Source organism: Neolamprologus multifasciatus, chromosome 14 (assembly GCF_963576455.1).
Source record: "Neolamprologus multifasciatus chromosome 14, fNeoMul1.2, whole genome shotgun sequence".
In the NCBI taxonomy this organism is placed as follows: domain Eukaryota; kingdom Metazoa; phylum Chordata; class Actinopteri; order Cichliformes; family Cichlidae; genus Neolamprologus; species Neolamprologus multifasciatus.
The window spans coordinates 2,159,311-2,181,163 of NC_140452.1; the positions used below are offsets into that span (position 1 = coordinate 2,159,311).

Sequence of the window (21,853 nt, forward strand, 5' to 3'; positions counted from 1 at the left end):
GGTTACTATAATAACTCTAGTTCTCTAGAGAAACAGTAATCGATGAGATTCAGAGCACGATGACGTTTTATAAAGTCCACAAAGCTCGAGTAGAAAAACCTGAGAGTATTTTGAATACCAGCCTCTTTTCTGATGCCTGACAGTAAAACAAAGACGGGGTGAAAGTTCGATGCAGTTTATTGAAGCGTTGTCCATCCACAGAGTAAAATATGTCACAAGTGTTAGTGAGGCGTTTCAGTCTACAGAGAATAAAAATACCAGCGACAGATTTTAATACCATAAGAACATAGAGACACAGTGGCTGCCCCGCCTCTTCATCCTCTCAAAGACTCATGGGAACTGTAGTTACATCTTGGCTTTGGTCCAGATTTAAATAACTCAAACATTACAGTGAGTTTTATCTCTGAAATAACGATTCGCCTAAAAAGAAAATGTGACGAGAAAACGTCCTTTAACAGTTTAATGAAGGCTGTGGCTGAAATGAGTCACGTGATCTTTGGCGTTTGACTTTGGTGGAGAATGTGGGCGGGGCTTCAGGGTGTCAGGGTTTACAAAATGAAATAAAAATCTGTATGAGTTTAGCATCAAATAGCGTCAACATTAATTTCAAGCTAAATAAATACTCTGATGAGGTTTACAGTAAAAATATAAAACTGTGACATTCAAACATATTTACAAATCACGAAGAAAACACTGAGCCAGACCAACGACCCAAACAAAGAAACCGAACCCAAGTTAGAAAGTCTCCACTGTAGATTTGACCAAAAACGAAGTAAATATAAATGCATGACAGTCATTTTTGGTTTAATTTATCAGTAACACAAAGAAATGCTAAAGACTGATTAAAAACCAGCATCACGGGACGAATGTGCAACATAAAAACAACACAAGCCTTTCCCAGGCCTGTGCCAGGAGCACCATTCAAGGCTTACAGAGGCTCAAGCCTGTGTTTGGGGGCTACAAAGGTGCTTTGCTTCTTATTCAGGTACATCATGATGGTAAGTTGTGCAGCAGAGCATGATCGAGAAGAAATCAGAGCATCCCAGAGATCCCTCAGAGCTCAGTGTGCAGGGGAAAGGACGAGCAGTCGACTTTGTAAAGACAGCTTAACGTCTGAGAAACATGTTGCAGGAGAAACTTTATTACCAAAGCTTTGTCTTCCAGAATGAGTAATAAAACTATTTAATATATATATTTAGTGTTTGCTGTTTGAATGATGGTGCTGATCTCCATCTAGCACATTCACACACTATGTAGCTTTTCAGTTTCTGATTGGTGCACGTATTGAGCTGATGACCACCTTCGTCTAACCTCTTAGCTTGAATGAAGCTAAAGCTCAAACAAAGACGATGAGGAAAAGAGATCTCGGGTATGCTGACCCGGGCTGCCGGTCCTGGTTTAGTCTGGCAGTGTGACACATCTTTAGTGTTTAAACTCAAACACATGATTAACAAACACGGAGATGATGGAGAAGCTCCAAAAACACGTTTCAAGGTTTATTCTCAGATATATTCACAGCTTCTCACACTATTCTTCCTCTACTTATTTACAAAATACTGACTGACCAATGACACGGAGTCACTGCCTCGCAGCTGACCAATCAGAGTGATTACAAGCTCAGTCATAATGTCTCTCAGCAGACCGACGAAAAGGGTTTCCAGGCAGTCCTGACGGGCTGTGGGGGGGCTGGAGGCGGGGCTGGAGGCGGGGCTAAAGTTGTTTGTTTGTCATTGGTCTCTGATGAGGAGAGAACGTCATCCTGGCCAGTCAGCTGTTACAGGATGTACCATCAGCCCTGATGCAGCAGCAACGCAGCATATTAACTCTGTAACTAACCTGATGCTTTATTTTGTTTTTGCAATAATATAATTATAATAAATACATGAAACCTGTTTCAATCAAATTTACAATAGAGGAGGGACAAACTGTTACAGATCAAAGTGGGGTTGAACATGTTTGTGTGGTGGACATTGGTGTTCAGTAGGTGGATGAAGGCTCATAAAGAGGATGATGATGACATGTAGAGGAGCTCAGAGCATCTGAGACCACGTCAAAGAATCATTCCAAAAACAAGGTCACGTGGCTTCACAGACGGTTCCAGTTTTGCTTAGATTGGGTCTTCATTACAAATTTAGAAACGTTTCAAACAAAATTCAGTCGCAGATCCAAACTTCAGGTACGGATGACGCACCTGAAGAAACGCAGAATGTAACATTGGGATGCTGGAAGTTACAGGAAGTAACAGGAAGTTACAGGAAGTAACAAGAACGATTCACCGAGTTATTCGAATAATAAGTCTTTGACATCTGACGCCATATAGGCCTCAGTTTTAAAAACACAGATAACACGAAGCACTGATCAGGAAAGTCTGACGTGAAGAAAACAAACTTTAGCTTCGACACACACCACCGATTTCTTTTTAACTGATACATGTTTGAACCACAGCCTGTTTCACACTGAAGGTTCCTGTAGCAAACAGGGGTGGGTCAAGGGGGGGGGGGGGGGTGTACCAGACCATATTAACTTCAAGGCTTTGCAACTTTTTTCAGGTTTAAAGTGAAAATAAAACATTATATTAATTAAATTGCATTAATATTAAAATTATACAAATAACAGCTTTTTCACAAGTAAATAAAAAAGTGTGGGCAGGGCTGGACTGCTGATCTGGCCCATCGGGCACTTTCCTGGTGGACCAACCTGATTAAAACCTCGAAATATAGATTCTGATTATAGACCAGTGATCACACCCGGGTCAAAAATGCCAGTCCAGGCCCAGTATGGACCAGTAAAGCTCTGAGCCACTGAGCCGAGGGGTTGGACAGGAAACCTTTATTAATATTAATTAACGTCTATGCCAACGTCTTGTTTTCAGCAGCACAAACTTCAGGATGCTTCAGTGTCATTCACTCATAAACAGACTCACACCAGCTCTACCTCATGCAAGCTTTCTAACACTGTCCGAGCTCTTTTTGCTTCCTACAGCCGTCCAATGAGAGACAGAGCAGATTTGTTTATGCCGTAGTTTAGATTACACACATCTTTATTTATTTTACTTTGACTGGACTTGAGATTATTTATATATTTTTGCATTTAAGAAGATGATTTCTTTATATGGCACATAATTACAATCAAAAGTTGTTTTGGGGTTTTTGACAGGTGTTGTAACCTGTTAGCAGTTCATTCTGTTTTTTAATGAGCAATGTTTATTATCATCATCATATAGCTGCAGCCCTAGAAATGAATATGTGAAAATCAAAAGAAGTGGGGTTTATATCTTTTTATGAACATATAGATTGGTAACCAGTCGTGATGATGAATTGTTAAATGAGTATTAAAAACGAATTATTAGGACTATTAAAAATCTGTTTACCAACATATTATTCTTTTAACGTGTAGTCTAATTCCTCAAGAATGCACAGAACCCACTGAAATTGATTCCAACCATCTTTCCATTTCCTCTGTTTGCTTCCATGTGAAACAGGATGCTCTAAAGTCTGCTCTATGAAAGTGAAACATTTAAATTATTGTGGCTTTAAAACTACAAACACGTGAAGGTATTCTTTGTGATCAGTAAAAGTCGCAGCAATCTTTCTACAGCAAACAAAAAAACAAAAAATAAATCCATCAAATTCAATTCAGTTCAGCTTTATTTATATAGACATGGGATGACAGATATATACAGGATATTTCTAACTTTAGAGATGTTGCACAAATGGAAGAAAGCAGTCTTACATATTTGTTTAATATGTGCGTTGAAGGACATATCCTGGTCAAAAATGACTCCAAGGTTCCTCACAGTGTTACTGGAGGCCAAGGTAATGCCATCCAGAGTAAGAATCTGCTTAGATACCATATTTCTAAGCTTTTCAGCGCCGAGTACAATGACCTCAGTTTGATCTGAGTTAAGAAGCAGAAAGTTAGTGGCCATCCAAGTCTTTATGTCTTTAAGACATTCCTGCAGTTTAACTCATTGGTGTGTGTTATCTGGCTTCATGGACAGATAGAGCTGGGTGTCATCAGCATAGCAGTGTAAATGTATGCTATGTCTTCTAATGATGCTGCCTAAGGGAAGCATGTATAATGTAAACAGAATTGGTCCTAGCACTGAACCCTGTGGAACTCCATAATTAACCTCAGTGTGTGAAGAGGACTCTCCATTTACATGCACAAACTGGAGTCTATTAGATAGATATGATACAAACCACTGCAGCACAGTACCTGTAATACCTACAGCGTGATCTAATCGCTCTAATAGGATATTATGGTCAACAGTATTGAACGCTGCACTGAGGTCAAGAAGGACAAGCACAGAGATGAGTCCACTGTCAGAGGCCATAAGAAGATCATTTGTAACCTTCACTAAAGCTGTTTCTGTGCTGTGATGAGCTCTGAAACCTGACTGAAACTCTTCAAATAAACCATTCCTCTGCAGATGATCTGTTAGCTGTTTGACAACTACTCTTTCAAGGATGTTTGAAATGAAAGGAAGGTTGGAGATTGGCCTATAATTAGCTAAGACTGCTGGGTCTAGAGATGCTTTTTGAGTAAAGGTTTAAAGCTGTGTGATAGAGTTGTTCTTATTTTCTTCAGTGATGAACAGTAAGATGTTCAAGCTCTATGGAGGGCTTTCTTACAAAGCAGCAAACTATTTCTCCAGGCTAAACAATGATCTTCTAAATCAGAGTTATGCCAGGGAGTCAAGCACTATGAATGAGATAATCATCTCTGTAGGAGCAGAGTTTCTTTAACTGCTCTATGTCATGTTGAAGATAAGAGCAGAGGAATCACTTCCTCAATCTTAGTTACAGCTGATCACAGCCTGCTCACAGAGCCGACAGCTCTACTGCTGAATTCCACCTTAACCCCCGACTACGTTCATTTCTCTGTCAAACTCGCTGAGATAGTGTAAGCAACAGCAAATGGCTTCTTCATTCACTCCGTTTCCCCCTGACTGTGTGTCTTTGTATCTGTGTGTGTATTAGTGTTTTAATCATGTTACTGTGGCAGCTGAAGCTGCAGAGCTGCAGTCTGACTTTTACAAAGACTGGGATAGAAATGTGGCTCATTCCGATTTGCTGTCATTTCCCAGTCTGAAGTTCACAGGAATTTTTTGTTTTTTTGTTTTTAATTATATTTATGGCAAACACCTAAAACGACTCAGAAAGAATTATTACAGAAAGACTAGATTGTCTCGGTTAATTGGTTACTTCCATCCCTGAGTAATGCTGAACTGTAACAACCACAGAAAAGACAAAAACATGAAGGTTTTAGAGGCTCTTAGACTGTTAGCTATGTACATTAAATATTAATATCAGTCACTTATATTTATAACATTTCAAGCAGCTAAAACAGCTCGTTTACAGTACGTGTGAGATAGAAAAGGATTATTTTGAACTGTCTTTCATACAAAGTTACTCTCGTGGAGAACACACACGGAGCTGCAGATAAAGCCACCTCTGAATTAATTAAAGGAAACTGAATCACATGTGATATCATATAAAAACTGGATAATATGCTGCGTACCCAACCCTGTTACACACCGGAATAAAAACACATCATTCCAAGCACGAACCTCGGAAAGTGACCTGCTGTGAAACACAGCTGAGTGCTGCAGATCGGATGTTAAGTATGTTATGAGTCTGTTTATCATCTGCACGGAGAAGGACTCACTAACGAGCTGACGTAAGTAGCCTGAATGTCCGTCGCTGCTGTTTTTACAAATATGAATATTTACAGTTTCCAAATTCGAGTGACAGAAAGAGGCACACGTGTCAGGAAGGGCGTCCGAACCACAATGTGCGGCGCTTTCCTGTGAAGTCATGTTTTTAAAGTATTTGTTGGAATAGTTAACGTAGTTTCATTAATAACCCACCTACTGATGAATGTAATGATGTGCTGAGCTGATGCAGATCAGGACTGATTGATTATCAGCCGAGCAGCTGACTGACTGTAAGACGACGGTCTCTCCTCACAGAGACAAACACACTAGTCCTGCCGCTTCGATGGAGCCGAAGCACATCCTCACTCGCTCCCTCCTGCCTCGTAAAGTTGGAGGAAGTGATGCGTCCTCTCGATTTCCTTGAGAAAGATGTGGAGATGAAGCATCTCTTCTCTGTCTCACACAGGTGGAGGTGGCAGCCCTGCCGCTCACAGCCTCATGCAGACTTTGCACTTTGCAATGCTCCTCCTCTGCTCTTGGTCGTTGGTCAGCATCGCCGGGTCGGTCAGCGTGGTCAGCCAGAAACTGTACATGTTGGCGAAGAAGTGGCAGGTTCCACGAGGCCCCTGACACTCCACGAACGGCTGGGCCTTGTATGCTTTCAGACAGCTACCTGATGATGTCAGAGGCTGGCCGCCACCTTCATCACCTGCACCTGTATGCTATTGGACAAGGGGAAATTACATCATCATCTGGACAGAGCTCACATTTCAGATGATTGTGGTATTTTTTCGACTGGTAAGTTTAGTCTAAATTTCAGTGAAGTAAGACCTACCATAGAACCAAGTCCACCAGAGCTTATATTATATTTTTACATGCTGTGGAGCCATTTTTGGGAGCATTTCAAGTTGCTATACATCAATACAACCATTATAGCCCAGATTTTAATAATATGTCTGCATTAAGTGCATAGTAATTACATAAATTGCAAAAAAGTGCAATAAACTACAAAAAAATTGAAAATCGTTTTTGTTTTTTTAACATATATTTCTAGTTAGAGAAATTTAAGAGGCTTATCCCTCAAAACTGTAAATAATAAAAAGTTGCACAAAATAGTTTCCCACCACAGGAAATTTATTTTGAGTGTCTTCATAGTTTTATTTTTGAAATACACCAATTTTTATACACTGCAGGAAAAACGAAAATAAATATTATAGTGCAAATTTGCAAAAAAACAGCATCAAAATAAACTATTTCCAGCAGTGCAATCTGAGTCCTAAGCATCCCAGAAACCACACAGAAAGTCATAAAGTCAAAGATAACTTTTAAAAACACCAGTATAGGCTCATGAGGCCTTGATGGTAAAAAACTACATTTCCGTGAAAATGACGTCACTTTCGGTTTCGGGCAGGTCATGGCGGACATGCAAAAGTTCGCGCTGACGTCTATTCCAACGTAGGAAGTGTTATGAACAGCTGATCGGATCAGCAAAGTTTTGCAAAGTTATATGTGGAAGGAAACTGTGACCGAGGACAAGCTGATGGCATAAGATGTAAGTACAACTCCTCCGGTTTCATATGCAAAAAAATTTATTGCACTAGCTCACGTGGTTGCAGAGCTACCGGGATTTAAAAATAGTTATGCAAAACAGAGCGTGCCCGGTCCCACCGGCTTTAAAGGGTTAAGAGTTTAACTCTGGTTTACATAAGTTCAGTTTAGGTTTTAGTCGACACAGGAGCACCGGTAACAGCAGTAGCAATGTAGTTTAATCATCTGGCACCACTGCAGGACTCACCATGACGAAGGAGTATCCGTCCCACAGTTCTGTCCAGTTTTCGGGACACTCCACAGACTGTCTGGACTGGCTGTGCACTGCGATGGGTAGGGATGGGGCTTCACACACCACACAGCGGCTGATGTAGTTTTGGATGCTGGGTCCACTCACGTGTTCACGTGGGACAGGCTCCATCGTCGTTAGCCAATAGGATTTATCATTACGACTGGCGTAAGAGCAGGTACGCTTGTTACATGGAGCGAAGGGCAAGGTGGAAAAGACACGCATGCACGACCCCGGCTGACCTGGAAAAACACGCAATACATTTCAATTATTCCCAAACACATCCAGCAGAGAAACAAATAGTGAGCGTACAGCTATCAGGTAAAGAGGAGATTCTGGCCGATCGCTGAACCTCATTCTGGAGAACTGATATAGATCAGAGCGGCTCTTTGAGCCATCCCACATCGGTGTCGTGGCTTTAACAAGCAGATTATGAAGGAACCTCAGAGGAAGGAAGCCCAGGGCAGATCCAGTATACCTCTGAGACCACAGACATCTTTGGGAGATGGTGGTTGATCTGAACAAGGAGACCTCTGACTGTTGTTGACATTTGACCTTCACAAAACCTTCAGCCGTTTGTTGGCAGGTATATCTATTGTGGAGATTATCACAGTGTAGATAAGTGGAATTACTGGAATTCTTAGCTAACGATATCTATAACATGAGCTAGCATGGGATTCGTTAGCGTGTGGTTAAAGTGTGTGTGGACGATACAGATGTTAGGCATGTACAGCTGTAGCTTTGTAATTCTATATATCCCATCAGACCTCGAAACACATGATCTTCAAGAAGAAGCTAAAGGACAAAACAAAGCTCTGACTATCTTTCTGCCTGACGAAGGAGATGTTGATGTTCCAACATGTGACAACAAAACACCCACTTAAACTCTATATTTGGAAGTTGTTTCACACTTATTTTTAAATCTGAATAAACCAATGTGATCTTAGGAACAAATTAATTCCAAACATATTTGGTTCAAATGGCCTCGATAAAGTGAAGCTGGTGTTCATTCCCTTATCCTGGTCTAATGAGATGTTTGAGGGTTTGTGACCTGGTGGAGGAGAAACTGTTTACTGGGCCAAAGGTGAGTCACAAGGAAGTAACGCCTGGGAACGTCCTGCACTGAGCGGTTTTGGAATAAGAGTTTGCTTTGGGATTTATAGATATGTACTTACCCAAGTCCTGAGTGTGTGCCCGCTCCTGGCCTTCCAGATACAGCAGACTGAATCCTTCCCACAGGGTGTTCATGTTGCCTGGACACCTGGGAGTGTTTGCACTTTGACTGTGCACCACCAACAAGCCCAAGTTCAGTTCTTTGGTTGGTCCGTGAGAACCCTTTTCACCTTCTGGACCACGGTTACCTACGACCCAAAGACCATAACAGTAAGTGATGTTACATGTCCATGTCCACACTTTGGCTTTTGCTTGGTTGAGCCCATCTAGAAGCTACAACAGCTCTGTGGTGTTGTTGGCAGTCAAAGCAGATTTGAGCTGGTCTTGTTGGTTATGACAGTCCCAGTAGGTTCAGTCATCCAGGTGATGGCAGTTTAAGGCGCTTGGAAAGAAAGCTGGCCTTCTTTAACACAGCCCCAGTTCCTGAATCATGTGGTTCTTGGTTCTAGACCAGCAAAGGTTCCTTAAACTGCTTCAGCAGAAATGTGGTAAAAGTCAGAGGGAGAGGTCTCACCTTTCTGTCCCACTACTCCACTCTCTCCTGGCAGGCCTGGCTCTCCTTTGTCTCCTTTTAGACCCGGGGCTCCATCGCAGCCTTTACATCCCTGAGGTCCATAATCTCCCTTATCACCTGAAACAGGTCATCAAGCATCACAACAGTCAGCTACACTGACATTAGATCTGATGTTAGGAGTAATTTGACATGGTTTTATTTTGAAACCTCGCCTCCAGGAAGCTAGTCTTTATAATGATTACTTTTTGGGATGACTACAGTCAAATCTAACAATCAGAGGTTTTTGTAAGATAACAATCTGATATGATTATGTGAGTTCTGGCTTTTCTCCTACTGCCCTTCCTCACCTTTAGGACCACATGGGCCTTGTTCTCCATTCAGGCCAGGATGTCCAAATTGCCCAGTTGAGCCAGTTTCTCCAGGAGGACCCTTTGGAGGTGATATGAGTTCAGGATCTAAGGTGTCACCCTTTTCCCCCTTTGGTCCATGATCTCCAGGAGGTCCAGGAAGTCCTGGAGATCCACAGTGACCAGGAACACCCTTACAACCTCGAGGGCCAGGTGTTCCCAACAAACCACTATCGCCTCTCATCCCTGATCACACAAATTCACAGAGATGTGTTATCTAAGTGAGCATGACATCAAAAATACACAACAGCTGTGTTTCCATCCAAAAGTTTCTGTTGACATTCAGTTTTTTCAGCCCTCAGAATTACCACAATGACCCTTTACCTTCATGTGGGGAGCACAAAAACTGAGCCATGCATTAATCTCTGTGTAATGATACCTCTTCACTCAGAGCTACACGTGGATGTTTAAGCCACTGTTGTCTGTTCGGTCTTTCAAGTTCTTTCGTAATATGATGCTGAGTTTTGGATTTCAGTTTAAACTTGTAGCTTGACCACGGGCCACGATTTTTTAGGGATGTCATCACTTCTGGTAAGAAATCCATTACCTTAAAATTATGTTTGTCTCAAACACAAGAACTATTCTAAATAACAACAGTTGTGTTGTAAAGTTGATTCAAATAACGGTAACAGTATAACTGCCTTCTTTGAATGGTAAATGGTAAATGGCCACCGGGCCCTCTGACCACCACCAGTAGGCAACGGGTGAAGTGTGTTGCCCACGGACACAACGACCGAGACTGTCCAAGCCGGGGCTCGAACCGGCAACCTTCCAATTACAAGACGAACTCCCAACTCTTGAGCCACGATCGCCCCAATGACCTTTGTCATGGTCCTGGGTCCTTTGGCCCACCTTTTGGGCTTAATGGTTTTTTGAGTTATAATGTGTTAGTTGTCTGTTATTTAGTATCAAGTTTATCTTTGTATTTGTTATTATGTTTAGTAAGATTTGAGTCCATGTTGACTGGTCGAGGTGTCTCGTCTCCTTCCTGTTTACGTTTCCCTCCCTGTGGTTGGTTCCCGTGTCTGCATGCTTGTATGTTTCTCCAGCCTGTCATGTCTCGCTCGTGTTGCCACAGTCTACATCTCACTATGTTTCCTGTTTTATTTTGACAGTCCGTGTTCCATGTTCAGTGTGTTTAGTTTTGCTTCCCCTGTGTCGTCCTGTTCATTTGTGTCAGCTGTGTTTCCCATGCGTGCACCATCCACTTCCCTTGTTACTCATCTGTGTATTTAAGTCCTCTGTCTCCATCCGTTCACTGTTGAGTTGTCTGTTTCACGTTCATGGTTCGTGTCGTCAGGACTTTCAGGTTTCATTTTTTAGTTTTTCCCAGTTTAGGTTTTGTTAGTTCTTGTTCTGTTAATGTTGTTGCTTATTTTCTTTACTGTGGCAGTTTCATCGGCCACATCCTGTGCGTTCTGCTTTTGTGTTCACATCCCACCGGCTACCCGGCCGTAACATTCTTGGCCAAACACAATGAAGTTAGAAAGCTGCATTTAGAGTTTAGGTCCTTTTCTTGGTTCTTTGTTGTAGTTTTTAAGCACAAACTGAAAAAGAGGATAAAATGCATCCGCTGGTGGTTTTCTCACCATCACAGTGTTTTTAAGTTGGATTAAAGTCTGAATTTATCATTTCAGCAGAAATGCACCACTCAGAATTTTGTTGTTGAAGGACTGAGAAAAGATGACTTACAGCTCCACACCAACGAGTAGAAATGCTTACTTAATAATATACCAGCTAATGTATTCCCACACCGCACACGTTCATGTAACCCACAACTGAGATCTGTCAGGTTGTGAAGTGAATTGTGACCAACAGAATAAGTGTCAGCATCATTTTTGTTGTGTTGTTTTTGTTGGACTCTAACCTTTCTGTCCTGGGTGTCCGGTGCAACCTTGTGTTCCTATATGTCCTGGGCATCCTCTTGGTCCCTTTGGCCCTTGGCATCCCACGTTACCATTGTCCCCAATATCCCCACGAATTGGAGGGTTTTGACCAGGATCCCCGATCTCACCAAGACTCCCTGAAACATCAGTCCTGTGTCAGAGGTCATCCAGCATGATCTGTCACTTAAATTTAAATAAAACTGAATATTAACTAGGGCTAAGAAGCATTTTAGCCACTGAATGAGTATAATTTCATAAACTAGAAGATGTTACCTTTCAAATCTCTTACATGCATTTAGGCCGTATAAATCTTCTGTTACAAAATGCCAAAAACATGAAAATTGCTGGATAATCGTGAACCTTTCTATGACCTATTAAGAAATGTTTAGGTTATGGTGACCTGGCTGATTTTAAAAAGTTAGTCTCAAGTCTGACCTGGCTCTCCATCTTGGCCTGGACAGCCAGGATCTCCACAGGGCCCTTTGATAGGAGTTTTGCAGTCTGGTCCAAGTTTACCTGGAGGTCCACATTTACCTGGAGGCCCTACAATAGCACAGAGAGGCGTATAACTGACCAGGAATAAAGAATAAGGTTGGATTTTTAGATTTACATATTCAGCAATTCATCATATTGGTACAGACCTTTGGTTCCGAAGGGGCCTTTGTATCCTGGTGGTCCAGGTTGAGATGTACCGCAAAGACCTTGATGCCCTGGAGGACCTTTATCTCCTGGTGGACCCAAAGAACCTTCAACACCTGGAAAGCCCCGACCTGAAAAAACAGACCAAATGAAAATGTGTTATAGAATTTATAGAAAGTAATTTTAAGATCTATGAGGAGAATTAATGACTCATAATCATTAGTAAGTTCACAATAACAGCAGCTATATTCTGCTCTGCAGGTGGACCTTTGGTCAAGATCTCTACCTTTCTGAACTAAACCCAGTCAGAATTTTGAACCCCAACTCTGCCAGGATAAGTTAATTTTTTTACACAACTTTATAGATTTAATCTAATAATATACCAGACGACATTACAACAACACGAACATGCAGAACTTTTCTTAGTGTTCTTAGAAATGTGAAGCTAGAGGCTCCGGTGGCCATCATCGATCCAGGGCCCAGAGCAGGAAACACTGAAGGAAACGTGAAACTGTTGGCTGAGATAAACATAGATTTGGTAAAATTATAATTCACATTGACAGCAGCGACACCTGGTTGCCTGAACCAGAACTTACCAACAATAATATGTAATTGTGTGTAACTTTGCCAAAACAATGTAGTTTTCTCTGGTCCCCTCCCCAATCAGACCAGGAGTGACATGTTTAGCTGCATGTTCTCCTTAAATTGCTGGCTGTCTGAGTGGTGTCCCAGAAACGATGTGGGCTTCATAGATAACTGGCAAACCTTCTGGAGGAAACCTGGTCTTGTTAGGAGAGACGGCATCCATCCCACTTTGGATGGAGCAGCTCTCATTTCTAGAAATATGGACAAATTTACTAAACCCCCCAAAATATGACTATCCAGAGTTGGGACCAGGAAGCAAAGTTGCAGTCTTACACGCCTCTCTGCAGCTTCTCTCCTCCTGCTACCCCCCCCCCCCCCCCCCCCCCAAAAAAAAACAAAAAACAAAAAAACATCTCCATAGAGACGGTGTCTGCTTCCAAAAAGACAAAAACAAACTAAAAACCAGCAACAAACAACTTAAACATAAACACAAAGAAAGAACAATACAGTATCCACATCTGAACCAAAGAGTAAAACAGTGAAATCATTAAACATCAGGTCTCTCTTTTCTAAATCCGTATCAGAAAACTATTTAATAATTGATCAAGATATTGATTTATTAGAGCTAGCAGAGAACTGGTTACTACGGGAGGAAAATGTTACTTGAGAATAATAAAAATTAAAGTAGTTAAAATGCTTGACGGACCTGCCCAAGAGGAGAAGTGGCAGCAATCTTGCTCTCCAGTTTATTAACCTCCTAGTACCCGGCATCCACATATGTGGACATCACACCTAGGGTTGACTCTTAGCCTTGGTTACCCGAGTTGGAGACTCAAAAACCAGTTTTATCTTTTGTTATCTATCATTCACCTGGGCCTTACTCAGAGTTTCTGTTGAATGCGACGCTCAGTTCAGGTAAAATAAATATTGTGGGTGATTTGGTGTGTGTGTGTGTGTGTGTGTGTGTGTGTGTGTGTGTGTACCTCTGGTCCCAGTGGCCCCCTTCTCTCCTTTCAGTCCGTCCAGTCCATGAAGTCCCAGCGGTCCAGGAGGACCTGGCACAACAAAACCAAACCATCTCACACACTGTTTCTGCAGATCTGAGGGACCCACAATGTCTGTGGATATTTCTTTTTTTTCCTCTTTTTTTGCTACAGTCAGTACAATTTGTGCAAAACTCTCTAAAATGCTGTATCTAAATTCATTGTTCTTGCATTTTTAAAATACCTGTAGCACAAAAATGTTCTTTTTTCTCTGTTATAAAAAGCCCGCCTAACAACCTACAGAGCCTCGTGAAACTAGACTGATACTGAGCTCGTTGGAGTTTCTATAGTGACGAGCTGAAGGCGGCTGGAGTTTGGTGACTTCATGCTCCACATGCCTTAACCTCCTAGGACCTGGCGTCCACATATGTGGACATCACATTTTGGCTTATTTACACCAAAATATTCAATTTTGCTCTACAAGGGCCTGATGTCCACTTACGAGGGCATTATACTGCCACTGTTCTATCGAAATTTTAAACAAATATCCTCACATGTGGATCTCATTTTTCTTAGAAACAAAAATCAGGTAAAAAAAATAAATCTGGTGATTCTTTGTTTTTACATTCATCAGGTCCCAATCAGCCCAAATATCAAAGAGAAATTAAAAATGCTGTCGTGGAAGAGTTCAGATCTTAGGAGGTTAAATGTTACATTTTTTAAATGTTACATTTTTCAGTTTTGTATTGACAATGATGCAGTTTAATGTCTCATTACACTCTGAAATGAAAGCAGAGCACAAATAAGCAATTGGAATTAAAAATAAATCATGAAATCAATTTATAGACCACATGTACGCTCAAAGTCGCCCCCTTTGGCAGATCTAACAGCTGAACACACCCGTGGTCTTTCTACAATAGACATCAAACATTGTCCCACATCTGTAGCTGAAGGTCCCATAATCCCAGACCATCACTCTTCCTCCTCCATGCTGCACACTGCGGTACCCTCCTTTCACCTACTCGACAGCGTACAAAGATCCTGCGTGATGAACCAAAGATTTCAAATTTGATTCATCCATCCATAAAACCTTCTTCCAGCCTTCACTAGTCTAATCGTGGCCCAGCCAGCCTCTTTGTCTCATTCTGACGTCTGGCGTTCTTGCTGAATCTCGTCCCGTCAAACCTGCAGCTCAAAGTTTTCTCTTCACAGCTGAAACTGAGACTTGCTCACTATGACCACTATTTAGCTTCTTGAAGCTGTTGTCCTGTGAGCCGCTGCCACTCAGCTGTTAACTCTCAGAAACGTGTCTGATTCAGTCGTGTCTTTGTCTGCAGACCTTTTCCTGTCAGTTTGTTTCTGAGCCTTTGATGCTGAAGGAAACTGGACTCACTGACACCTCGACTTTCTTTGCAGTCTCTCTGTCGGACAGACCGACATTTCTATGATGGTCTGTCTCTCTTCCATTGTTAATTTCCTTTTTCTCACCGTTTTTGGAGCATCACACTACTTTCTGCAGTACAGCACTGTTCAGCTGATGCTGACGAGTGTGTCCAGCACTGCTTTATGCAGACAGAGGGGGCTGTAGCTGGAGTTAGACTTGATCAACCTCCATAATTCGGAAATGTACATTATTTTTCAGCTTTGGGTAACCTTAGTTTTTTTTAACCTCTGGCAGTTCACCACTTTTCCCTTTGTACCATTTCAAGCTGTTCACTGGACGTGAACGACTTGACTTATAATAAATAACTGAAACATCAGGTGTTTAACTGGTAGTGTGTACATATATATTTATCTGGCAAAGCCAAACGGAAATCTTACAGAACACGTTTAATGCTAAAGCTGAAGAAAGACTTGATTTACAGCTGAAATTTGATCTGAACTGTCTCCACTCGAACTCTAAAGCGCCGAATCAGCAACCTGACGCATGTTAAAAACGATTAACCGTCCTTTAACCCTCGTTACTTGAAACTGTAAAGTAACTGACTTTAAAGTAGGTTCTAACCTTTGAGTCCTCGGTAGCCTTCGTGTCCTGGAGGACCATCACCCCCACTTTTACCTTCAATACCTGGAGTACCTGGTTGACCCCTGGGACCTGGGGGCCCAATCACACCTGACAGAGACAACAGTTTTAATAAGGTCATGGATAACAATGAGTTATACGCTCTTTATCACTGAAAATACATTTATGTACCTCTAGGACCGATGTTTCCATGGTGTCCTTTCTCTCCTTTGGATCCTTTCTCTCCCGGAGCCCCAGTAAAACCCAACCCTCCCAGATCTCCAGGAGATCCAGGAGGTCCTGAGAGGAAGAGAGACAGGAATTAACACCTGATTCATTCTCCTGTTTGTTCCTTACTATTGTAACTTTTAACTCAAACATCAAACTTCACGCTGCACAGCCAGAAACAGATCATCACCTAGATGCCCCTGGTCTCCACGAGGCCCCCTTTCTCCATTTGGACCAGGGCAACCAACAGACTCCCCTTTATTACCTGAAACACAACCACACTCTTCACTGTAGCCTGCACAACAAAGAAACACATGAAAAACATTATCATGACTGGGTGACCTTGTACCTTTGGGACCTTTACATCCTGGGGGACCGGGCTCACCAGGTTTCCCTGAGCATCCTTTGTCACCCTGCAATCGCAAAATTAACAGATCAATATTTCCTGTTTCTCTTTCTGAACATTTTTTGAGCAAATCAAAGTCTTAAACTGAAAAGCTCCAAACAATAGAGTTTAACTATAAAGTTATTTTCTGGAATGTTAGCAGTCATGTCGGCACTGTACTGGACCACTGGAGGAGAACCGAGGCCTGAGGTAAAGCTTTTGATTTACTAGATTTATCTTCACCTATGATTGTGAGCAGCTCAGAAACATAAATACATAAACAGAAAAAATCATTTAAAAACAGTTTCCTCCTGGCTGGGCTTGGACATCCTGAGCAGCTGAGAGCATCCAAACATTCTGATTCTTTCATACAGAAGAAAAAGTTGCTGTAGTTGACTTTTTATCCATGTTATTATTGTCTTAGGTGACCCTGGTTGGCCAGATGGCAGCATGGCTTGGGCCTAAATCATCAATGTATACGAGAAACATCTGGATATCTGGTTCTTTAATAAAAAGGTGAAGATACAAACAGCCTAAGGATGTTGACCATGACTCCCGAGGTGCAAGTACAAAGCAAGTCTGATGAATGACTACAAAATGCTTTCACATGCAACACAAATGGCAATCGAGATAAAGGGCAGCTTCAGCAACTTTCTACATCAAGCTTTTAATTTGGGTCAGTCGAGTGATGTCTTCAGCTGCCTTACTGGATCTCCAACGTTTCCGGGAAAGCCACCGTATCCTTCAAACCCCTTCAGTCCCGGGGGTCCCGCAGGCCCCTGTTTGCCACAGGGTCCAGGGGGCCCGGGGGGTCCTACAATGCCCGGGGGTCCGTCGCACCCTGGATGCCCTGGCTTGCCTGCTGCTCCCTGCATACCTTTGCTTCCTGTAGTGAAAAAAATGTTGGAAATCAGAAAGTTCAGTGTGGACAAAGTCAATCTGTCACACAGAACCTCCAAAGCATCGGGAAATGAAGATTCCACGCTCTTTATTGAGATAAGCAAAGAATTAACCGATACCCAACGTGTTTTGGTTTCTGTCCATAATTTCCTCCTTCATAACAACTGCACTAAGAGTTCTTTATTAACTGGACCTCTGGACTGTGTTTGTGCTGACGGAGCCTTTTGGGGGATTTTTTAAATCCAATTATCTGACCAATAATATGGCTGTTGTTAACCGACCATCCAAGAACTCTAAGCAAGTTTTTCAGGTGACCGTCCACTTTCTGATCAATTAGTGCTTAATCCAGGTCACGATACTGCCGCTTGGCAACAAAGTATCATCCTGACCTCGAGGTCCAGTAAATCCAACAGTGGAGGGATGTCCTGGGTCTCCCATCTTTCCTTTAATGCGGATGTAGTTGGTTGGTCCTGGAGGGCCTGTTGGACCTTGAAAGCCTGCAGGGGACACGCGGGAAATGTTTTAAAAAGGTGAGTTCGAATTAGCTGGATCGTCAACATCCATGTTTCCTCATAAATTACAGGAAGTCTCACTTAATGCATGTTTACAGTAATAGCAGTAATCTTTAGGAACACAGTAACAGTGCTGTGGTAGAATTGTGGCAATTGGTTGTAATGTTACTGTAAAGATATGTGGTAATGGTACTGCAGTATCATTGTAGTGTATCGCTCTGTATCAGGCTACCCTTCTGTCCTTTTGCCCCTTCGATTCCTTGACCACCATCTCGTCCGTTGAACCCTCTCTCTCCAGTCATGCCTGGATCTCCGGGGACACCAGGCTCTCCAGGGTTCCCGGGCACCCCCTCCCAGCCCTGGGGTCCAGTCAGACCTTAAACATGTCATAATGTTTGATCATGTTTTATTCAATAAGACTTGGAACTAGAGCCTGAGGCCATAAGCATAATATTTAGTGAGGTCATAGGTCAAATGAGCAGGATCTTTACGATCTTTTTAAACCTCTGATGAAATCGTACATGTATAAAACAAGTGTCTTAATCAGTCTGTGGTTAGGATATATGTACAATTCACCTTTTGGACCACCAGTGCCCTGAAGTCCCGAGCTTCCATTGAGTCCAGGGGGCCCCTGACAACCAGGCTTTCCACGGACACCTGGAAGTCCTGATGCACCCACAGAGCCTTTGGGGCCAATTCCTTCAGAACCAACGTTGCCGATCTCCCCTTTATCCCCAAAAATACCTGAAAGTGATGACATCATAGTCAGAACGTACTGGAACTACTGTGATAAAAAATATTTGTCAAAGATAAAAAGCAAAATAACCAAAGAAACTAAAGTTAAGTAAAACCTAATAACATTAAAAGCTGCCGCGTGAATAAAGTGAGCTTGTTTACCTTGGGCTCCAATAGATCCCGGAAAGCCCAACTGGCCCATTGTACCAGGTTTTCCTGGATCACATCGGTTCGATGTGGGTCCTGAGCACCCAGTTATACCGGGGGCTCCATCATCTCCTTTCTGACCCTTTGCTCCACGACATCCATGGAGACCACTGATGCCTGTACAGAAACAAGAAATGATTCAAGTGTCCTTTCTTTAACTCAGCATCATCCACCAGTTGTAATTTGGGTTTTGCAAACAGCTGAAGAGTTTATACAAATGGCTGGATGCTAACTGAACCTTAACCAAAATGCACTGGTGAGCTAAAAATGCTGTTATCAAGACTGGTGCTTTTATTCTAAACATGGTAGGGATGTGTTTAAACGCAGTAAAACCACAGGACAGTTTATCTCTCCATCTTGTACACAGAAAATCAGTACAATTAGCCGGAGATGTAAATCACCTGGTAGACCATGTTGGCCGGGGTCGCCAGGCACTCCTTTGGGTCCTTGAGGGCCCCGTGTCCCTGGAAAGCCAATAGAGCCTGGGAGCCCAAAAGCAGAGTCTCCTGTTGGTCCGCTGAGACCTGCAGAGCCTCGAAGTCCCGGAGAGCCTGGTGCACATAAAGTTAAACAGTCTGGAAACACAGCTCATAATGGTTTGGGTTTAAAGTCCAAACCTTCTGCCACCACAGAGGTAACAGAGTAAGGAATTGTAGATTAGGATGCTCATCACAGTCACGACTTAGACTTTACTGGGTGCAACTTAAAACGAGCACTTTTTAAAAGTTAGAAACTGGACAGAAACACGGAGCCAGCAGGGCTGAGTATCATCACTGATATTTACAACTGATTCAATTCTGAATGAAGTTCTCGATTCGATTTTGACTCAGACATAAATATTATTATTAGAAAGATTTATCAGCACATATCCATATTTTATATCTGTGTATAAACCAAAGCTGACACTGAGACTTCAGAGGTGTGAGCATCACAGCAGGTGTCTTTGTGTCAAAGTCACTGAGGATCAAACAGAAACACATGAAGCAGCTTTTCCTGTTCTGGCTTTTTATAGCAGAGAACCTTAAAAATCTTCTGCAGTCCATCAAAAACTGAAGCAAACCACGAATCAACATGTTAACGTGACCTGATGCTGCTGAAGTGAAGCAAAGTCACAGAGGTTTGATTACAGACACAGCTGAGCAGTCATTTGTAAAAGTTTCCATTTGTTCAGTTTGAACAGCAGAGACGAGGCTTTGCTGTCAGAGGCGACAGCACTGAACACAGCAGCAGATTGGTGGCTAATAAACAGAGAATAATGCAGGAAACAGAGATTTGATGGTAAACTGGTCTCTGAGTGCACTGAGAGAGAGAGAGCTGTGCAGGAAATACAGCAGCCACAGTCAGAGGGAGTTCATGAGCATGTTGATCAAACGTGAAGCGTAGTTTGATCTTCTTGTGCTGCTGGTTCACTCAGTTTTGGTCAGAGTGACGAACCCTTCAGGATCTGTGAGCGGTCGACTCTCAGCACCGACGGTGAATCCGTGCTCTGTGTTTACGTCTTTGTGCAGAATCCGTTTACCTACTTCTCATTTTAGCCGTTTTAGCTGTTGTTGAAATAGTTTTGTGAGCTTCAAGATGAGATGCTGCCATTTCTGGCAAAATACATTTATATTTAAAAATCAATTCAGGATTTAATGAATTGATTTTTATTCACCTTATTCACACTAAAATCGAGAATTTGAATGGGAAATCGATTTTTTAAACCCACTCCTACCAGTAAGCCTCTAATGTTTGGCCATTGAAGCTGTTTCAATTATTCTGCTGGTCGTTGCTGCACAGCAGTGAAAACAGGCTGAAAGAGTTCCTCCTGGTCCGGGCAGATTTCTGAAGGAATTTCTGACATCTCGGTGAATTCATTTGCTTCCCAGAGTTTTGGAAACTAACCTTGTAGAAGGTACGTAGAAGTTCATCCTAGAGTTAATTGGGAATTTAAGTTGATTGAGGAACCAGGCCCTGTTGAGAATGATGAGGTTTATCTCTTTTCCTGCCATGTGGTTCCCAGTGAAAACTAACTATTAACACTCAGGATACTTTCTGGAGATCCTCCAGAGCCAGGCGAACAAAGTTCAAGATCACAGTTGGACGTGAAACAAGCTGCTCCAGAATTCATGGGTATCCAGACCAGCCAGAGCATTAACCAGATCTGGTTTGTGCTGATGCATTGTGGAACTTACCTGGGTCTCCATCATAACTGAAGCCTTCAGGTCCTTCATCTCCATAATCTCCAGTGACACCCTGAGGTCCTACAGGAGGAGGAGGGGAAATAATTAAAGGTAACTCTTCTGCTCATGTAACCTACAGGTGAAGATACAGAAGCGGAAGGTTTGCTTGGGTACCTTGTTTCCCAGGTATTCCAGGAAGTCCATCCTTCCCATTGTCTCCTTTAGGTCCATCTGACCCAATGCCACCAGGAAAACCTGGAGAACCCTGGGAACCTGTGTAGCCTGAAAGGTGAGGGAGGTGAGTAGGAAGTACTGTAAACAGGTAAACATAAAGATGTTACAGATCAAATTTACCTGCACTTCCCGGGTCTCCCTTCTCTCCAGGGGCACCTGGTCTTATGGGTCTAAAGGGTGGAGGGTCACCTGGAGGAAGAGGAGGGTTAAGTAGACACCAGTTAGAAGGTTTTGGCTAAGAAAGTTAATGAAAATGCTCCTATGAACTTTACAAGTACTCAGTGCTGAAGAAAACCTTTAACTCATTTATATTTAATTGTATTTTCAGATTAAGTTTGGTTTTCTCCAAAATATTGAGTTCAGGCCGTCACCGTAAACACCCACAGGTTTCACGTTGACTCCTTTTTATTTCATTTCTGCCTGTTTGGAAAACCTAAATGGAAAAAAGAGGGGCGAGAGGCAGGGTACACCCTGGCCAGGTCACCAGCCTGACACAGGACAAACACACTTACAGGTAATTTAGATTCACCAGTTAACCTAACCTAACTAACTGCATGTCAGAGAACCTGGAAAGAACCCACACAGACGTGAGGAGAGCATGCAAGCTCCACACAGACCAGGTCAGAGTCAGGTGGTGGAACCAACACGCCACCGTGCTGCCCTGGAAACACGTTCAATAGAGTAATTTAAAAGCAGAAATGTCGGAAACTTCAATTGAAGTGTAAAATTTTCTAGTTTCCTAAATTTGCCTGTATCAAGTGTTTTAATTCTAAAACAAAACCAATCTCAAACCCTAAACCAGAGG

At 42.4% G+C, this 21,853-nt stretch overlaps 1 protein-coding gene across 2 annotated transcripts in view; it reads right to left on the reverse strand.

The window, feature by feature from the left end:
- Positions 1–159: 159 nt before the first annotated feature.
- The window catches only part of col4a4 (collagen, type IV, alpha 4), a 62,552-nt gene continuing 40,858 nt past the window's right edge, over positions 160–21,853 (reverse strand). For both annotated transcript variants that reach the window (XM_085131345.1, XM_085131346.1), the window contains exons 26-47: positions 21,169–21,237; positions 20,989–21,096; positions 20,827–20,895; positions 19,054–19,203; positions 18,608–18,769; positions 18,287–18,454; positions 17,943–18,086; positions 17,588–17,695; positions 17,006–17,184; positions 16,263–16,326; positions 16,104–16,178; positions 15,878–15,985; positions 15,689–15,796; positions 13,684–13,755; positions 12,118–12,246; positions 11,912–12,019; positions 11,458–11,613; positions 9,531–9,776; positions 9,184–9,300; positions 8,672–8,857; positions 7,455–7,738; positions 160–6,381 (exon numbers count right to left, since the gene is read on the reverse strand). In XM_085131345.1, coding sequence (XP_084987471.1) covers positions 6,148–6,381; positions 7,455–7,738; positions 8,672–8,857; positions 9,184–9,300; positions 9,531–9,776; positions 11,458–11,613; positions 11,912–12,019; positions 12,118–12,246; positions 13,684–13,755; positions 15,689–15,796; positions 15,878–15,985; positions 16,104–16,178; positions 16,263–16,326; positions 17,006–17,184; positions 17,588–17,695; positions 17,943–18,086; positions 18,287–18,454; positions 18,608–18,769; positions 19,054–19,203; positions 20,827–20,895; positions 20,989–21,096; positions 21,169–21,237 — 3,044 coding nt within the window. In that variant the 3' untranslated portion in view covers positions 160–6,147. The remainder of the gene's footprint in view (positions 6,382–7,454; positions 7,739–8,671; positions 8,858–9,183; positions 9,301–9,530; positions 9,777–11,457; positions 11,614–11,911; positions 12,020–12,117; positions 12,247–13,683; positions 13,756–15,688; positions 15,797–15,877; positions 15,986–16,103; positions 16,179–16,262; positions 16,327–17,005; positions 17,185–17,587; positions 17,696–17,942; positions 18,087–18,286; positions 18,455–18,607; positions 18,770–19,053; positions 19,204–20,826; positions 20,896–20,988; positions 21,097–21,168; positions 21,238–21,853) is intronic.